The 17,892-nt window shown below is 49.0% G+C and overlaps 1 protein-coding gene and 1 long non-coding RNA gene across 2 annotated transcripts; one reads left to right on the top strand and one right to left on the bottom strand.

Annotated features, from left to right (window-relative positions):
- Positions 1-4,843: 4,843 nt before the first annotated feature.
- On the bottom strand, positions 4,844-7,652 carry LOC120691388. The gene is made up of 4 exons (XR_005682212.1): positions 7,152-7,652; positions 5,661-5,724; positions 5,480-5,564; positions 4,844-5,191 (listed from the first exon to the last, which is right to left on the bottom strand). It is a non-coding gene; the product is annotated as an uncharacterized LOC120691388 (long non-coding RNA).
- A 2,344-nt stretch (positions 7,653-9,996) lies between these two features.
- LOC120691378 (F-box protein SKIP27-like) lies at positions 9,997-11,811 on the top strand. The gene is made up of 4 exons (XM_039974434.1): positions 9,997-10,132; positions 10,620-10,947; positions 11,037-11,111; positions 11,207-11,811. Exons 2-4 carry the CDS (start codon positions 10,717-10,719, stop codon positions 11,414-11,416), a joined length of 516 nt encoding a protein of 171 aa, XP_039830368.1. The 5' UTR covers positions 9,997-10,132; positions 10,620-10,716; the 3' UTR covers positions 11,417-11,811.
- The last annotated feature ends 6,081 nt before the right edge of the window (positions 11,812-17,892 follow it).

Genomic DNA, 17,892 nt, shown 5'->3' with positions numbered 1-17,892 from the left:
TGTTAGCAAATTTAATGATCATGACACTCTTATGACACTTTCACTGATCGGTTTTAGTGGGAGTGTCATCGGCACAATTGTCAAGATAATAAACTAGGTAATCAAGACGGAGGAGTGTCATCGCCATGACACTCCTCTCAAAATTCATGACACTCATATGACACTATTCCTCCTCTCTTTTCATAATGAGACTGTCATGTTAACAAAATTAATATTTATAACACTCTCGTGACACTCCCATTAAGTGGGTTTTGGGTGTTTTTTTAGCTGAGCTACATTTCGACGAACGGCTGGAAGAACAGCCGGTCCCACACGCACACAACTGGTTGCGTGCTGTGACTACGTGCTACACCCAGCACCTACCAGTCTGTTTTACGTGTCAGGCAGCTCTATGGATGGGGTAAACTTTTGCGAAATTATCCAACAGATAACAGCAATCAAACTGCTTGCGAATGTGTCATGTGTGGTCTGCTGGTCTCAGTTCTTTTTTCGGAAAAGAAAATAGCTTTATTAATCACAGCGAGAAGTTACATCCTGAGCAATTAGGTGTTCAACGCTTAGACCTTCTCCAGCGGTTGAGACAAGTCAGCTCTTGCGTATGGTAAAAAAAATATATCGCATAGGAATTTGCGAATCTGTGACGTGAGCGAGATAGCACTCTGCACTGTGCTAGCGTGCATTGTTTATGCATTGTTCATCAATCAAAAAATTCTAAGAGTCGGGTTATAGTGCACCGTATTGAAGGAGGCCTTACAGGACAACGCTCGCGCCAGACCGCAGTATGGTTCAAGCGCTTCAGAAGATGGGCGGCGAGCTCATGAGCGACAGCGTTCTGCTCTCTTTCTCTCTATATATATATGCCTAAACTCCACCTCAAGTAATTTGCTGGCCCTGCTTCTTTGACAGATACCCGACGATCGTGGAGCAATGAGACTCAAGAACGCCAACAGGGCACCACGGGAGATTGCATTGAATGGGACGCCAACAGTGCGCCCGACACCCTCTGTGCTGGTCTCATTAACTCTTGACGCGCTAGGTTCTGATAATGCCCGCCTGTCCCGGTACAATAGGACGCGTCCATGCAATGCAAGCTAGTAAACCGGTCGCGCTCCGTATCGCGGCCGTGACGTGTACCGCCGGGTGTAGGGGTAAGGGGTAGGACCAAAAAAGGGTCTGCATAATTGGTACGGAGATCTCAAGTGGCAAGGATCGAGTAGCTGGCCGGATTTTGGAGCTGTCGCCCTCCCGGCGGCTTCCATCTAGTTTGGGACGGTCGTGAAATTAAGCTACTCGCACGCACCAGCACCGTCGAGTGGCAGGCTGGCAGCGCTCATTGTAAACTGGAGGCTGTGAAGAATTGCGCCTCTACTCGAGGAATACGTACATGTGTCTGCCGACGGGCTGATGAGTCAAGCGAAACGGAAATGACGCGCCGCGCATGCACGCACATGGTCCACGTCCCGCGGGGTCGTTAGTTCTTGGTTCGTGGAAGCCTCGACTGATCCGATCCTCCGGCACCGGCGGCAGATGCAGCCTACTCCGTCACTGGTTTTCGCCATCTCCCCTATCCCGTACGCCCACTACCCCGTGTGCCCGAGCCGTGGTCTGCGCTCGCTGTAATGTAACCCGCCCGGCGCGATCACGAGGCCAACCCCCGGCGCCCGTCAGCTCCAGCTCAGCCAACATGCACGGGCCCCTCCCTTTCTTCCTTCCTTGAAGCCAGTAACCCACCGGCCCGCCCGCCGATTGGCTGCCCGGCTCTTGTTTCGGCGCGCCGGGCGGGGAGCCAGCTCGAGGAATATCCACGCGAGCGCAGCGCGTGGACGGATGACGCTGACGCGGACGCGCGGCGGCTGCCAAGTTGGAGGATCTCTATAATTGGCATTAAATATTTGACAGGAGGATCTGCGGGTGGCCGGATGGCACCTTGCACTAATGCACTGCATGGCGATGCGCACACCGCGAGCTGCCGCGCGCCTACAGGGCCAAGAGAGGTGGCCCCGTGTTGCTAACAGCAGGCCACGGCGCCGTTACCTCTACCGACTGTGTACGGTACTAGTACTAAATTCCGACGGGATCCGTCGAGGGGACCGCAGCGTTACTGAAATACGGAATTCGTGACTCGACTTCCCGCACCCTGGATCCTGTCGCCACGTCTACCCGCGCGTGGTGCATCGCCGTTCGGCCTGCAAGGGGTCCGGGTCGATCTTTTTTGTGAAATCGAACCGCTCCTTAAAACAGCCCACAAATCGGAGCGGGGCGATCCTGAAATAAAAAGGATCAAAGGGGTCACGACCCTATCTACCCCTGGTGATCCTAGAATCGAACCTTGCAAGCTTCAGTTACAGCAGAGCGCCTCCCCGCCGCCTTGCTTCTCTCTAGACACAGCAAGTGGGCAACGTACCGACTACTGAGGCAGCTGTGCAGCACTCCGTCAGCTAGCGTGGCGTCATGGCGTGGGAGGTTCGATCCCTGGCTACCCACGGGTCGCGCGGGGCAGCTGTGCAAATGGGGTGGTCCGACCCCTGATACGAGTTCGGCACTGACGGGGCAGCGGGTACGCATTAGGAGCGCACCGCTCCGCACCATTTGCAGGCTAAATCGCCGTATCCTGAATGCGTGATTGGGCAATGGCCAGGACTCAAACCCGAGGAACAATCCGCCGGCCGGCGGCTCGTGCTGGCAGCAGCAGCAGGTGCCAGGTGCCGGCGGTGATCCGGATGCACGGGTCTCCGGCGAGGGACGGACACATACCCCCTGCCGACCGCGCCGTGTCCCGCCGATCCGGACTAGCCTATCCCTGCTACCCTGGAGGCTGGAGACGGGGTGAACTGCGGGAATCGTCGGGTTCTGACCGGCGGCGGGCCGCTTTCCGCGAGCTCGTTTGTCCGGTTGCTCCACTCGCGCAGCGGCATCCCTCCGGACAGGCAAAGTCGAACCTACAAACTGCAGCGGTGTTAAGGCTGTCTCCAACGCTACCCCGTAAACATCCCCCTCCCCCTACATTCAGTGCACAGTGCACCCCCTCTCACCTCCAACGACGCCCCCCAATCGCTCCCCCCCACCCGCTGGCGCGGAGTTGGTGGCCGTTGGCGTGCGCGGGAAGAAGGACCAACTCTGTGGCCGAGAAAAGAGGAAAACTGAGGAGAATTATCTGATCCTAGTCATCTCGCAACTTTTGTATGAAAAAACAAAATATATGAGTATTCCTCATCGTTAGAAACGGTTTATGTACCTAAAACCGAGTTGCAAAATATAATTTATACGGGTATAATGACTTTCTAATTGTTTCTAATTTTTTTAGTTCGTCCGAACCCTATAAACGTCCACCGATGAACATTTGCACTGTTCATCGTACGAATACAGCTCGCGTATGGTCGAAATATGTTCTGTTGGATTGTGAAGTGAATATGATTTAAAAATAGATGGTGGTTGGTATAGAGGGAATAGGTAGGGGGATGGTTGAAGAGGAGGATTTATAAGGGAGGAATTTTTTAGAGAAAGATAATAAAATATATTAAATAGTAAGTATAGGGGGAGTTGGATGGGAGGAACCGTTGGAGAAAGGCTAATACAAATGCCGTGCTGGCGACCGGCACTGTACCACAGGCACTTGCAGTGGGATTTTGGCTAGCATCTGGATGATCAGTACATAACACACTACTCCCTCCTCCCTCCGTCTCAATATATCTGCATTTTAAAGACTAGGGGGGCAAATTAACATACAAAGCAAATTACAATTTTACCCCTATTCAAAGGTTGCTGCTGTGGTCGCAGAGTCACAGGTGAGGATAATTTTTTTATTGCCAGTGAGGGAAACTCCCAACGCTGGCCATGTGGGAGAGACTAGAGCATTCTGGCTTTTTCGGCACAGTAGGAAGCTTCACTTTCTTTTTTTAACTAACAAATGGGCCCATATATTATTTTACTCCCTATACTCCGTACAAATGTTGGCATACTGGGCGTTTAATTTGGGAAAATTTTTTAATCTTATAAGTGCAGTCAATATGGACGGAGGGAGTAGCCCACTGGCGGATGGCGCGATGTCAAGTTGTCAACCCCTGGTTCTCTCTCTCCTAGTCAGTCGAAAGCGAAAACTTCCTTGGTCCACATGCATGCAGAAACAGAACTAGTAGAGCACAATACTTGTGCAGATGATGATTGATGTTTTTTTTCTCTTTTGAGAAACATTGATTTTTTTATTTTTTATTTTGAGATTTTGGGAAACATTGATGATTAAAGCTAAGAAATTCGATTTTATGAACGTGTGTACGGCCCATTGACATCTCCACCGAAATGGGCCTACTCGGACGTCGTCTAGGCCCTTCTGCCATGCGGTTGTCGTGCGTGGGAGGGCAGCGGCCCACGACAGGTTATGGGCTGGGCTCGTGTTCCAACACGTGACGCGTTGCGCCGCGCCGCTGGCCGCGCATCCGGTTCCTTCCGCCGTTCCGGTCCAGGGGCTCCAGGCCGCGCCCCGCGCGCGTCCCTCGAGACGGTAGCGGCGCCGCTGCCGGACGACGTGCTCCCCGACATCCCTCCCTTGCAGCCGATGCGCGCAGGTGCATGCGGATTGTCTGGCTGCTTCGTGTGGCACTAGAATCTTTGGCGCAGCTTTGCTGCGCCGTAGTGAGTTTGGCCAGTGTGTGGTCTTGTTATCATGGAACATGCAATTGAATTGTGCACTGTGTATTTAGTTGATATATTCAAGTGGATCGGCAGTTACTAATGAGTATCTTTTTTAAGATTATCTTTTCAGCATTCTCAGGAGTACTAAAAAAGTATATTACAGCAAAAGTTCCACCTTTTTTTGAGACATTGCAGATATCAGTTCCAGAAACGGTAGGATTGGCAATATGTAATATTTATAAGAAAAGGGTGAGGATCTTCTGCTCTGACTATTGTTCTTAGAGCTGTTATATACAACAAAACAACAAAAGATAGTTTCTGTCCAAAAGCGAGAACAGATGAGGTGGAAACTGATCCTCTAGGGAGTATTTATAACAAAAGATCCACCTTTTTTTCACATTGTTGATATTAGTTCCAGCTCCTCTAACCATTCTTCTCAGAGGCGTTATATACAACAAAAGATAGTTTCTATTTGTTCATATGTAGACATAGCTGGTGCTAGCTCCTATCCAAAAGCAATCCACTTGATATGTAGTTTTTACATTGTGAAGCATGATATATCCTGAAAATTATTTTAAAAAATAAATTAAAGTCAATCTCATGTTTTGAATCTAGAACAGGTTGTCGATAAAGATAAAATATGGTGCTAGCAAGATAGTTTCGAACTAATGAATAAAATACATGGCAACAACAAGATTGAATTGAATGAACATCTTGAAGGGAGAATCATAGATTGAGATAGCATGTGATGAAATAATTAAATTTTTGTTTAATAAATTTGTGATATCTTTCATATACTAGTGATAATATGTAGCATAGATTGTGGACAGGTTAGTGAATGTGTGCATACCTTACTGGTTGATCTTCCCTTGTGAGCGTGTTCTTTTAGTTTGTTTCAAAGGGGTATTGTCATCATCGCTACTACCATTCGAGTCCTATGTGTAACCAAGTAAACAATAAGTGATACATGGCACGATATTTTGTATAGTTCATTGTATAGAAACAACTTAAGACAAAGATATATATTGTACCTGCTGATTATCATCGAAGTCTTTAAAATTCCTTTTCTTTGTATTGTCATTCTCAGCCCATGTTCTGAAAATGAATGTAAGATTCAAAGTTATAAGAATTGTAATTGTTTCAGATAAGTGCCAACATTAATTTTGGGTTAACTGTGTTCATCTTAACAGCATCGGTACAGATTTATCTTTAGCATAATGCATATATACTTTGTGATGCGAACTGTTTCGGGTTTGACAGGAAGATTTATAGATATATTTTACAATCTGCAGGAACAATAATCACTGGAGAGGTCAAGAAGACGACCATGGCTCAAAAGAGTATTTTTGGAGTATAAGATGTATTAATCTGTCCTATTATATAAGTTGAGTAACCACATTTTGTTATAGCAATGGACTAACATTGAGCCATATAACATGTGAAACTTGTGGCGCCGGCTCCTGTTCCCCACTCCTTCCTCATGGACAACACAACAAAGTCTGTGCATTTATGCTGAGTCTATGACTAAAGAAGACAATCCTTGTGTGCTTTTCTCATGTAAAATTACACACTTCTGTAACTTTGTGTCAACAAATTAGAAGTCCTTAAAATCTCTGCAGTGATCATTTATTGAACGATTATAACACATTCCGTTTTATCTGTAAGAGAGCATATAGGCTTATTTACCTGCTTGATTTGACATCTCTGTTTATATTATCTTTTATTTATCGGGAGCTGTGCTACATGCAGTTGAAAACGTTGCTGCTGTTTTCAGCCTGAAGCGGGACACTGGGCATAAACTTAGGCTACTACTGGGCAGTTCTCTTTTTTAGATTGTAGTTAATTAATTTGAGTTGCGATAATGCCACAGTTCTGAAAGAATTGTGCTACTGGCTCATATCCTAATTCAGTGTTTGTGCACACAAAAATCTGCAGAGAATGTCAAGTTAATCAGTATAGCTCAACGTGATCAGTCCTTTTGCTGCATAGTGGTGAGTTGGTGACCATTCCATGGCATTCAGCCCATACAAGAAAAGTACACGACTGAAATTGGATATGGATAGTATAAATAAATGATATTAGAATAAGTACGGAATAATCAATGCACAGAATCGGATTGCTTCATTATTGTAAATGGAACAGTCTAGCATGCTTTCATGCAAAGGAAATTCAGTTCAGTATCCGACAAACTTAACGAAGTTCGAGATGCTGGGAGCTGAAATATAATGGTACATGTGGCAAGGCTACAAACTCGCTCTGTCCTATTCCAAATTTTAATTGACCTTAATGTAATGCAATACTCAGACAAGCATTCCAACAAACACCTACGTGACACTGTGTGCAGATTGCCTGTAGAATTAGCATATAGTATCTGTGAATCGTTGATTGGCTTACCCGTAGGAATATAGGGAATAGCTCTACCAGGAACATATCAGGAAGATCGCGCATAAACCTTTACATGCTGAAAAAAAAATACTAGCCATTGTAATAGTTGAAAAAAATCGAGCGAGCAGTGTGCTGACCTTAACGAAATGCCAAGGAGCTCTTGCGATCCCCAGCACTGGAGCCACCGTGACCGTCTCCAACCTGAAGCATTTAGTCAAACAGATTGTGTGCATCCCAAGATTCAAAACTGAGCACCAGCAAGATGATCCCCCCCTCTCCGGTGGCATGTGCATCCGGCGCCCGGCAGTCGCGAGCGCCAGTCGTCGGCAGCCGCCGAGGGCGGCGGCCGCTAGCTGGGGTCGCCAGGTAGCGCGGCCAGCACATCTGGCGTGTGGTCGGCGCGGCCAGCCCCGGTGGCGTGGGCGACGCAGCCCGCACCAGCGCCGGTGTGGCGCAGCGTGGCCAGGAGCAGGAGCACGCCGAGCCCCGGTGGCGTGGGCGGCGCAGCCCGCACCAGCACCGGCGTGGCGCAGCGTGGCCAGGAGCAGGAGGCACGCCGAGCGGAGGCGCGGGGATTGACCGGAGCGAGCGCGCGGAGGAGGGTCGCCGCAGGTGCTGCGAGGCGGGCAGGCAGTGTGGCGCGGTCTATGGTCGGCGGCCGGAGCGTTCGCTAGCTGGGGGTAGGTGTCGCGCGCTCTTGGGAGCCGACGCCCGACAGTCGCAAGCGACAGTAGTTGGCGCCCGCCGAGGGCGGCGGCCGCTGGCTGGGGGCGGAGGCCGAGGGCGGCTGGCACTCGCCGGGGGCAGGGGATGAGAGCGTGGGCGCTTCCTGACCGGCTGAGGTTGGGTGCTGGCCTGGGCGGCGACCGCGAAGCGCAAGAAGACGCTGGAAGCCCGTCGGCGCCCGGCGCGCGCGAGCTGTTAGGCGGGGAGGAGCAGAGGGCGGCGGTGAGAAAGCTCCGCCCGCCGCTCGATGCGGGACGAGGCGGCGGAGGTGCGGGACCGGGGGGCGGGGCGGAACGATCTGGGCCGTTCGCGAGCCCGATCCGACGGATGGGAATTGCAGGCGACGTGGGCACACTGGCTGGGCTTCTTTTGGTGCACGAATCGTATTAAGAGATTCGCGAATTTTCGAGCACGCCCTCCCACACAAACGACCCGTTTGGTTCTCTGTGCTAAGAGAGTATTAAGAAATTTTGACTGCTAATTATGGTGTTAAATAAAGTTAGTTTACAAAATCAATTTTAGAACTCATGCGCTAAGAACTCTGAAGAATCTAATGAGATATTTGACCGTGTGATTAGAGAATGATTACTATAGCATCACTTAGCCAATTATTAATTAATTATTGTCATTAGGTTCGTCGCGAAAAAATATACTCATTTCTAAAAAAAAATTGTAAATAAATTTCATTCAGCACCTCATGCATCCGAGATGTACGCTAGAAACCGATGCTCGCTCGCTCGCTTCTTGGGCTGCGCGCAGCGGCAGCGTCGGGCCGCCGGCCCTGGAGCGAGAGTGGCGAGACTGCGGGAGCCGCAACGGGGTGTGGTCCGGTCTCCGCGCGGGAACGAAACGTGATTGGCCCTGTTTGGTTCACACTTCTTTGCACACAATTCAAGAAAAGAATCTCGCATGTATGGAGTACTAAATGAAATCTATTTTCAAAACTTTTTTAGGAATGAGTATAACTTTTCGCGACGAATCTAATGACGGTAATTAATCGATGATTGGCTACAGTGGTGCTATAGTAACCATCCTCTAGTCACGCGGTCAAATGTCTCATTAGATTCTTCAGTGTTTCTAGCGCAGAATTCTGGAGTTGATTTTATAAATTGATTTTATTTAACACCGTAATTAGCAGTCAAAGTTTGTTAGTACTCCCTAGTACGAAAGACCAGGTGTTGGTTGAGTCCGAGCTCAACAGAACCGCCCCTACGGAAGGTGGGAGGTGCGAGTGCGCGCCCCAGCCCCACCACCCGGCCGGCTAGTTTCGCTTTGACGCCGTCCTCGCTGTGTCTTTGACTCGTGTTGCTAACCCCAGACGTGGTCAAACCGTTTTGACTCAAACGCACCAACGTCATAGGTGAACGCACTAACACTGTTTCTTTTGTAGAAAACCCTTTTTCTTCCTCTCAACCAAGTGAGTTTGAAGGTACTAAATGCATCAACCCCTCTCGTTAATCCAACAAGTGGGACAGACGACGCTCGCCGCAAACTTCCCCATTAAGCAAATGAACGCACGCGCGCAGTGAAACTCCTCCGCTGAGCAGTGGGCAGAGGATTCTTGCGTCCCAATCCAACGCCCGCCCCCTTCGCTGCCGCGCTCGCTAGCTGTCCCACAACAACCGGATTTTTATTTTTAAAACAGCCACGAGAGGAAGGCGGGCTCGACAACCACGCGGCGAGAAACCCGACGGGGGACGGCGGCGGCGGACCGACCTCCGCCGACTTCCCCGCGTGGCCGTCGTTTCATTTGTGCGTGGCGATCCAATCTCGGCCGGTCAGCCACCACGTCACCAACCCCATCCCGCCGCCGCCGGGCCACGCCCACACGCCCCACTAGCCCCGCCGCCCCCCAACGGCTAGTTCCCAGACCGACGCGATCGCGCCACGCACTCTCCCCGCCGCGCGTGAGGCCGTTCGATCCCACGCGCTCCGCACCCCACGCGGGTCGGGCGCCAACCCGCGTCGATTTAAAAAAAAAACTACTCCCGTTAATCCCGTGCCCCTCCACAACGCCCTGGTGCCGCCCACATACACTGGCTGGTGGGCCACCTTTATCTCGGCCCCGCCTGTCAGCCAGGCGCAGCAGTGTCCAGCAGCGCGTGGGCCTGTGAGGTGAAAAAGATCTCGCGCACGAACCAGCCTAGGATTCTGGGTGGCGGTTCGGTAAGTTTCTAGAAAGGCCCCTGCGCGAAGGATTTTTCTAGGCAGGTTCCCACGCGGGCAACCAAATAGGCTCCTATAAAAACGGTGAAGGGGGAGGTCAGCTCTTTCCAAATTTACCTCCAGCATTGGCCGCAGGTTAGGGTGCTTAGCAGTAGGGGAAGGGAGAGACATCCCAAGTTCTTGTGCGATTACCGAAAGGAGTTTGCGATTGCGAGCGAGCCGAGAGGTAATTTCCTCCTCCGATCTCCAAATCCTGTTTCTCTTTAGCGTTTGTTTGTTTGTTTGTTTCTTCTCCCTCGTCGGACTTTGCTCTGGCTCTTGTTATTGCCCTCTGTTTCTGGTTCTGTGACTCCTTGCACTGAGGGGGGATTGCATTAGAGCTGCTGGTGCTTTTTCTAGCTTCTGCTGAGGGTAAATGGATTAGAGCTGATCGGTTTGTGATCTTGCCGCCTTGTCTAGATTGAGTTTTATGCAACGACTCTTTTTCTAGCTTGCGCTGAGGGTGATTGGATTACAGTGCTGTTCGGCTGTAGTTTTGGTTTGTGGATGGGACAATCTCTCTTTCCTTTCATTTGAATCAGGGGGTTTAGCTGCACTGAGGCTTCCGCGGGATTTCCGATCTAAAATTTTGGAAATAAATCGGTTTGTTTTTAGAAGCAAATCAGCCAATCTACTTCTTTAATTTGATGATCCTTATCTTTAATCCGGTGCAGACAATCTTCCATACGAGATCTCCGATTGGATAAGTGATTGTCTTGTATCACCAAAGACCAAGAGCAGTAGTAGGGTTTAACAAGCAAAGGGGGGGAAATGGCAATTGGACAGGGCGACGCGAGGAAGGGGTCTCTCGCCACGAGCTTGAGCTTCTCGAACTGCAGGAGCAGCACAAGGATCCTCGGGAGGAAGAGGGTCGCTGTCTTGCCGACTCCGGGTCCCAGGAGCCCGCACTCGCCGGCCCGCACCCTGCACAAGCAGCGCAGCGTCCGGTTCCACATGGATGACGCCGTCAGCCTCCTCGAATCGCTGCCTCAAGACGTCCTGGTAATTAATTGCTCGTCGCTGATCTGTTAATTTTCCGATTCAGTTCCGTGCATCTCTTGCTTATCCCAATTTCGATTCGAATTTGGCAGATTAAAGTCCTGTGCAAGGTGAACCACAGTGATCTGAGGCAGCTCCTCCTAGTGTCCAAACCAGTCAACGAAGCAGTAAGCACTTTGACCCCTGCCCCTTGATTCGAAACCGTGCATCTGCCGCCGCATCGCCTGCTAACCATCGCCTTGCTCAATTCTGCTTTCTGCAGACTACTGTTGCTAGGGAGCTGCATTTCAAGTTCGCGACGCCGTCGTCCAAGGCCGGTTTTAGAGGCGACGAGGACGGGGACGACGATGAAGACGGCCCCGGGGCGCCCAGGCAACGCAGGGTTGCGAGGTCGCGCCTCCGGGGCAAGAACCTGGAGAGCATCGCCGTCAACCTGTCGGCGTCGTTCGAAAGCTTGCTCTCCGAGGTCTAGATGTAAATATGACATCGTCACAGGCTTTCAGTTTCCACCTCTGCTTGCCAGTGTATGTAGTAGTGTCAGGTTGCAAAGTTTAGTGCTTTTTGTAGCCCACGTCATAGAGAAACTTTGTAGGTAGCAGTAGTATCATAGTATACTTGTAAGTTAGCTTATATAGAGTTTATATATGGTGGTCGTTCTTCAATGCTGTGATTGAAGAACACACGCGATTTTTATCCCCTTTTCTTTTTGTGTGCGTACTTACTTTGTAAGTTACTCCTATATGAGTGCGTCGAGTGTATGATCTCTCATCTCTTTTGTGCATGTTGCAAGTGTATGATCTCTGTATACTTGCGTGCACGAGAAGATAGATTTTTACAGCTTGATGAATAATGCATTAGCACTCCTCACTGATTGATGCAGAATCGTGACTGTTTATTATGATATCATCCGTAGTAATCGTGTGAACCACGCGTGCATAGCCACCGTCTGGATTCTGAAGTCTGAAAAACTGAGTGCGTCAGGCATGTAAGAGCATCTCCAAGAGGCTTTCTAAAATCTATTCTCTAAATCATCATTTAGAGAGTCATTTGAATAAAAATTATTTTCTATATTTTTATACTTTCCAGCAACTCTTCTATATCTTGTGCCTAGTTTAAAGAGTCATTTTCGCTCTCCATCTTTGGTTAGCGAAAAATCCGGAATAGAGCATATTTATATTTAGATATCCAATCTTACCCTACGATTCGCGGCCAATTCTGAGGCCAGAGAAGCAGGCCACGTGGCCATCTTTTCCCGGCCGTCGGATCAGCCGGGCGGACGGCCCGGATCTTGCGTTTCCCGGCCATTTTGCAAACAAGTCCTCGGACTTTATAGAAATCAACCCGCCGCCCCGGCCGCGACGGCCCTCCCCTCCTCCCTCCCCGGAGCCGTGGAGCTATGCGGCGTGGACGGGCCTCGCTGCGGCCAGCTTCCGGCGGAGGCGAGGCGGGCGGAACAAGGGCAGACGGCGGGCGCGTGGAGCAAAGGCACGCGACCAGCGACCGCGCGGAGCAAGGGCGGACGACGGCGCGGGGCCTCGAGCGGCGACCGGGGGCCGCCGAGCGCGCTGCGGCCGAGCGGCCGCGCGTCAGGCAGCGAGTGAGCTGCGGCCGGCACGTGGCAGCCGCGGCGGCTCGGTCCCCTTTCGAACGGAGGTCGGCATCCTCCGTTGCGTTGACCCCTCTCCCCTTCCTCACTCGATCTGTCCTCACTCGATCTGTTTCCTGGCGGAGGTCGACGCCCCCGACGCTACCGGCCCTGGAGGTCTCCGCTACGGAGCAGTGCATCTACGGTAGGTGGATTTGGCTCAGGTAAGATTCATATTGCTTGGATTTCGATCTCTCTTCCCGCTCCCTGCTCAGCTTGAAGATCTCTACTACATGGAATGGAGATTGCTGCAGAGAAAACTTGGATCAGCCACACGGTCGAGGTGCTCGTCGGACATAACGGCGGCTCCTGATGCCGCATTAACAGCAGGGGCAAAAGAAGAGGCGACCACGCAGGTCCCTGCTGGGGCGGTGGCGCCGTCGGGTGGCCTCGTGCCACCGTCCTAGCGCGGCCGCATGGCCGGGACGGCTGGCGACCGGCGTGACCCGTGTTGGGGAAGCCACGGCCGCGGCGCGTTACCTCTTCCTCTCCGTTGCCCCGGCTCAGCTCAGCGACCGGATCTGGTGAGCCCTCACCCTCTTCTTCTCCTCCTCTATTCCATGGCTGCTCCCGTAGGCGCTCCATCCCACCGTGTTCCCCTTCGTGCAGATGACTGACCGCTGCTGCTGTGCTGCAGTACTACTATTTGCTTACATGGATGTATTCTTTTCAGCAAGCCTTTTCCTTTGTTAGTACATGTATCTAAAGTGTTCTTCCATTTTCTAGGTTGTCGTATTCAGAGATGCCGCAATCCTTATGCTTAATTATATTCATGAAATTAGACCGCATGGTTTTAAGTTGGAGTACATCTACTTCGAAATTAGCATGCATATTTGACTGAATGGTAAGCTGGACTACAACTATTTCAAAATTAAGATGCATATTTGACTTAATGGAGAGGTACATCCTTAAGAGATGTAATAGCATGGGCCACAGCAGTTGCAATTTCCAAAATCAGTTAAGATTCCAGTATTTTAGTACATGTATCTAAAGTGTTCTTTCATTTTTTTTAGGTTGTTATATTCAGAGATGTTGTAGTTCTTATACTGAATTGTGTTCATGACATTCGAGCACAAGGTTTTAAGTTGGACTACAGCTATTGCAAAAATAAGATGCATATTTGACTGAATGCTAAGTTGGAGTACAGCTATTTGGAAATTAAGATGCATATTTGAATCAATGGAGACGTACATCCTGAAGATATGTAATAGCATGGGCCACATCATTTGCAATTTCCATTCTTAGTTTAAATTCAAACATTTTACCATTTATAGTTGCATATAGCTATCCTCATGTAAAGGTATACTTCCTTCTCTATCTGTTTTGCCCTCTTTCTTGTTGGACATGTTGATTCTTGAACTTTCTTGGATAACATAGTAATAACTAGATATTGGGAATTAAATTGGACGTCAATTGTGATTATGGTTACATATTTAAGAAGCAAATCTTTGTAAGCCCATTGATTCATAGACATTCAATTATGCTTGTTGGTGGACTATAATAAATCTGGATGAACTGATAAACATAATGCGATGCCCTTCAGCTGTGCTTACAACTTTTCATTCATATGCGTAAGTTGAAGTGTACTTTTACTACTATTTTTCATGTTTTGATTACCTAAATGTTCAACCAAGATATTTTTTTGGAAATCATTAAATGACCCTAGATTGAATAATGTTGCATTCACAATATGATTATCTTGATTCATGATTGCTTACCAAGTTTACTTCACAACGTCTACTAATTTCCATCCAACGAGCAAATAACTAGGGTTATTGGGCAGTTAATTAAAGTTTCAGAGGTGTCAACATCATACGATTAAATTGGATTGGAGAACTAATAAACTTTCAGGGTTGTCCTGGATTTATTTTTTCAGAACCTTCCATGTGTATGACTGCTGCTGTATCGCTATCGTTGCTATTGCTATTCTTCTATCTTCATATAAACCATTTTACTTAAATAGTGTAGCTGTTGTATATGATTCAATACCAGAGCATCAGCTGGTCATATTTCTTTTTTTAGCCATAAAGAAACTTACAAATATGGGAGATTGTTTGCTTCTAATTTTCATGTATTCTCATGCATACCATTTGCTTATTGAAATGGATTACTGCAGTTTACACTGCCAGATGAACTATACATCTAAAAAAAGACCATTATTCATAATATAATGATGAGTAAGTTCCATGGAGTGGCTGACGACGGGAGTTCAATTTCACTTAATATTACTAGGCATATGAACTCTTAGTTTTACATGCAATTATTTTCAATCACCTCCTTTTCTCAGTTATACAGCCTTTTAAATTTGCAAAACATAGCTTGCACTAATACTATCATACGGCATACACTAGACCAGCTCAAACTGGCGCACCAATGTCAGCCACCACGGCGACCCCTCGGCCTTCTTTCCCCAATCCCCAATGACCCCCGATCTGCCGCTGGCAGGGCAAAGGTGGTGCCTGGTGAAATTGCGAAATCTGGTGCGGCCGCCCATTGCGCCTTATGTGCCGCACGCCTCACAGTTCCCTTGCTCCCTCCGGCACCCCTCCAGCCTGACGCCCGGACCTCCCGGCCTCCTGCAATCTTGCTTCCTCAAGTACTACCTCCGCTCCTCTTCTTGCAGTTTTCCTTTCAGAAATGTTCTTGTCTTACCCTACGATTCACAGCCAATTCCGAGGCCAGAGAAGCAGGCCACGTCGCCAGCTTTTCCCGGCCGTTGGATCAGCCGGGCGGACGGCCCGGATCTTGCGTTTCCCGGCCATTTTGCAAACAAGTCATCGAACTTTATAGAAATCAACCCGCGGTCCAACCTCCTCTCTCAGGAAATTTTGCAAAAGAACCCTAAATATTTTTTCAAAATCAACCCGTGGTCCAACTTCCTCTCTCAGTTCTTTTTGCAAAAAAACCCCAAACTTTTCAAGAATACAACCCGCCGTCCAAGCCTTCTTGGGCTGGCTTGCCACTCGCTCCGTCGGCCTCAGTGGGCCGAATTCGGCCCGATGCTGGTTTGTCTTATCTATTATTCTTTTGCAATTACGAATAAATTTGATCAAACTTTGAAATTGCGCAGCAAATCACAGAAAAAATTGTAAATAGAAAATTAAATTGTTTCGAAATCCTCATGAATACATTTATGCGTTGGATCCATAATAGAGTATGTTTTACTATAATTGTTTTAACTGTACACCTTTGCCTATATTTTTAATGGGCAAATATGAAAGCTTAATACTAACTCTTCTTTCCCACCTTAACACATAGTTACCACCATTCTTCAACCACAACAAACATGGCCAATAAACATAATACATATATCTCAATGCAAAAAAAATGGTACTTATATAATAAAAGCAAGACAATTTATCCCTCAAAATATATAGAGAACAAAAAAAAGAAAAATCTACCGTTGACATATATAATCACCGGTAAATGATAATTTCCAATTAACACAAACAAATACCACTAATATACTACACAAAAAATAATTCAGATAACATTAGTCGTACTCATATACCTAACTACAAAGGGAAAAAAAGAAACACTTTTATGATACAGAAAGCAATAGCTTAAACAATGATTTAGAGTATGCAAAATTTATCTTTGGCTGAACTAACCATCAACTTCCCGCAAGCGGCAACGCCGCGATTTTTTCTAGTTGAAGAGACTATTGGAAGACATTTTTTCATCAAAAATCTCTATTCTTGTAAACTAGAAAAGATATAGAGAGTCTCTTGGATATACTCTAAGCGTGTTGGTTTTTTCTAAGCGTGTTGGTGGTGTGGCTTTCAGCTCATCAGGCATCAGCCAAGCCCTATCGCCGATTGGAGCGCCGGTTTGGCCCAGCCGCCCAGCCACTACAGTCTATAGCATGGGCCAAAATCCGGAGTTCTGAGGCTCGTTTTTTAGACAACAGTTCTGAGGCTCGTTCAGTTCAGCGTGCATGGGCCAAAAATCTTTTGAACATTTGCGATTCTTTTACACCCTTTGCTGTCGCTAGTTTGTCGCCATCATCTGGTGTGAAACGGCTGCAGCGAATGTATACTAATCTGCGTAGACAATGCAGCTCTCCGATCCGGCGTGCTAGGCGCGTAGCAGCAGTTGCAGCTGCGATTGCAATGATAGTAGGCGGCACAGTGCCACCGATTGATGTCATTCCACAGTCCACTGCCTCTGTTCGGCTGGTCACCAGCTACAGGATTTCTTTCTCACATTCCTCCAGCTCCAGTCTGCCGAACAGTATTTTTCTCTCACACCACTTCAGCTCCAGCCTCCAGCTCCAGCCTGCCGAACACGGTGATTCACCCGGAAACGCGATCGCTGGCACCGGGCGATGTAATCGATCAGCTGCTGCTCGTGCAATCATTCGAGCTGAGCTGCCCCCGGACCCAAGTGTGGAGCACGGCTTTTACTACGGGCACCACCACGACGATGGCCGCTACAGAAAATTCATTCAGGAGCAGGGCAGGTGCAGCGCAACTGTTGGATATGTTCCAAATCCATATTGGGCTGGCCGACTTCTGTCGTAGCGAAGCGGAGGCCCGAGCAAAGCCAACGGCAGGGCCGAAGCGACGTCGTGGTGCTCTGGCGTCGGCGTCGCGGTGTTGTGTGGCAGCGCTGGTGGCGGTTTCCCGTCGCTTCAGCACCCCGCAGATCGGATCGCGGCTATGAACAGTGGCTAGTGGGGCAGTGGCAGCTGTGGTGAACCTCGTTACTCGAGCCACCTACCCCTACCTTCTATTTATGGCACTGCACGACGGGGTCCACCAGCCTTGTATTGGGCTGAACGCTCCCGATCAGAGTACGAGTCAAAGATCCAGTTGGTCGTTGGACCAACCAGTGGAGATCAACCCAACACCTATCAATCAAAGTAGAGTTTTGGTGGGAACCTTCAGTTACAGTGCATCGTTGGTTGCAGCACGAATGTACGATTCAGATGGCTGTGCTTCCCTCGGCACCTTTTTGACCCCGACGCACCGAACCTATTCACCTATAGCCTCGGCACGGCACGGCACCATCAGTTCACGTGCGGTGGCGGGGGCAAGATGCCCTGCCCCCGGCATCATCATCATGGACAAGGGGCAGATCGCAATCTCTAGATGCAGGACGTGCTACAAACAAAAACGATTTCATATCTCTGTACAATCGGACTCCAACCATGCATGTCATCCCGCACAAGATTTTTCTCTGTCTTTTAAAAAAGGGGGGCAGCTTCCTCCTTTCTTGGGCCGGCGCAAAAGGGGTGCGAGCGATTGCACGTACACCCTCCGTCCCGTAACAAGTGCATTTTTTTTACTTTCAGATATTAT

Source organism: Panicum virgatum, chromosome 2K (assembly GCF_016808335.1).
Source record: "Panicum virgatum strain AP13 chromosome 2K, P.virgatum_v5, whole genome shotgun sequence".
Classification (NCBI taxonomy): Eukaryota; Viridiplantae; Streptophyta; class Magnoliopsida; order Poales; family Poaceae; genus Panicum; species Panicum virgatum.
The sequence above is the reverse complement of the archived record's forward strand: the minus strand, read 5'-3'. Positions and strand labels throughout refer to the sequence as shown.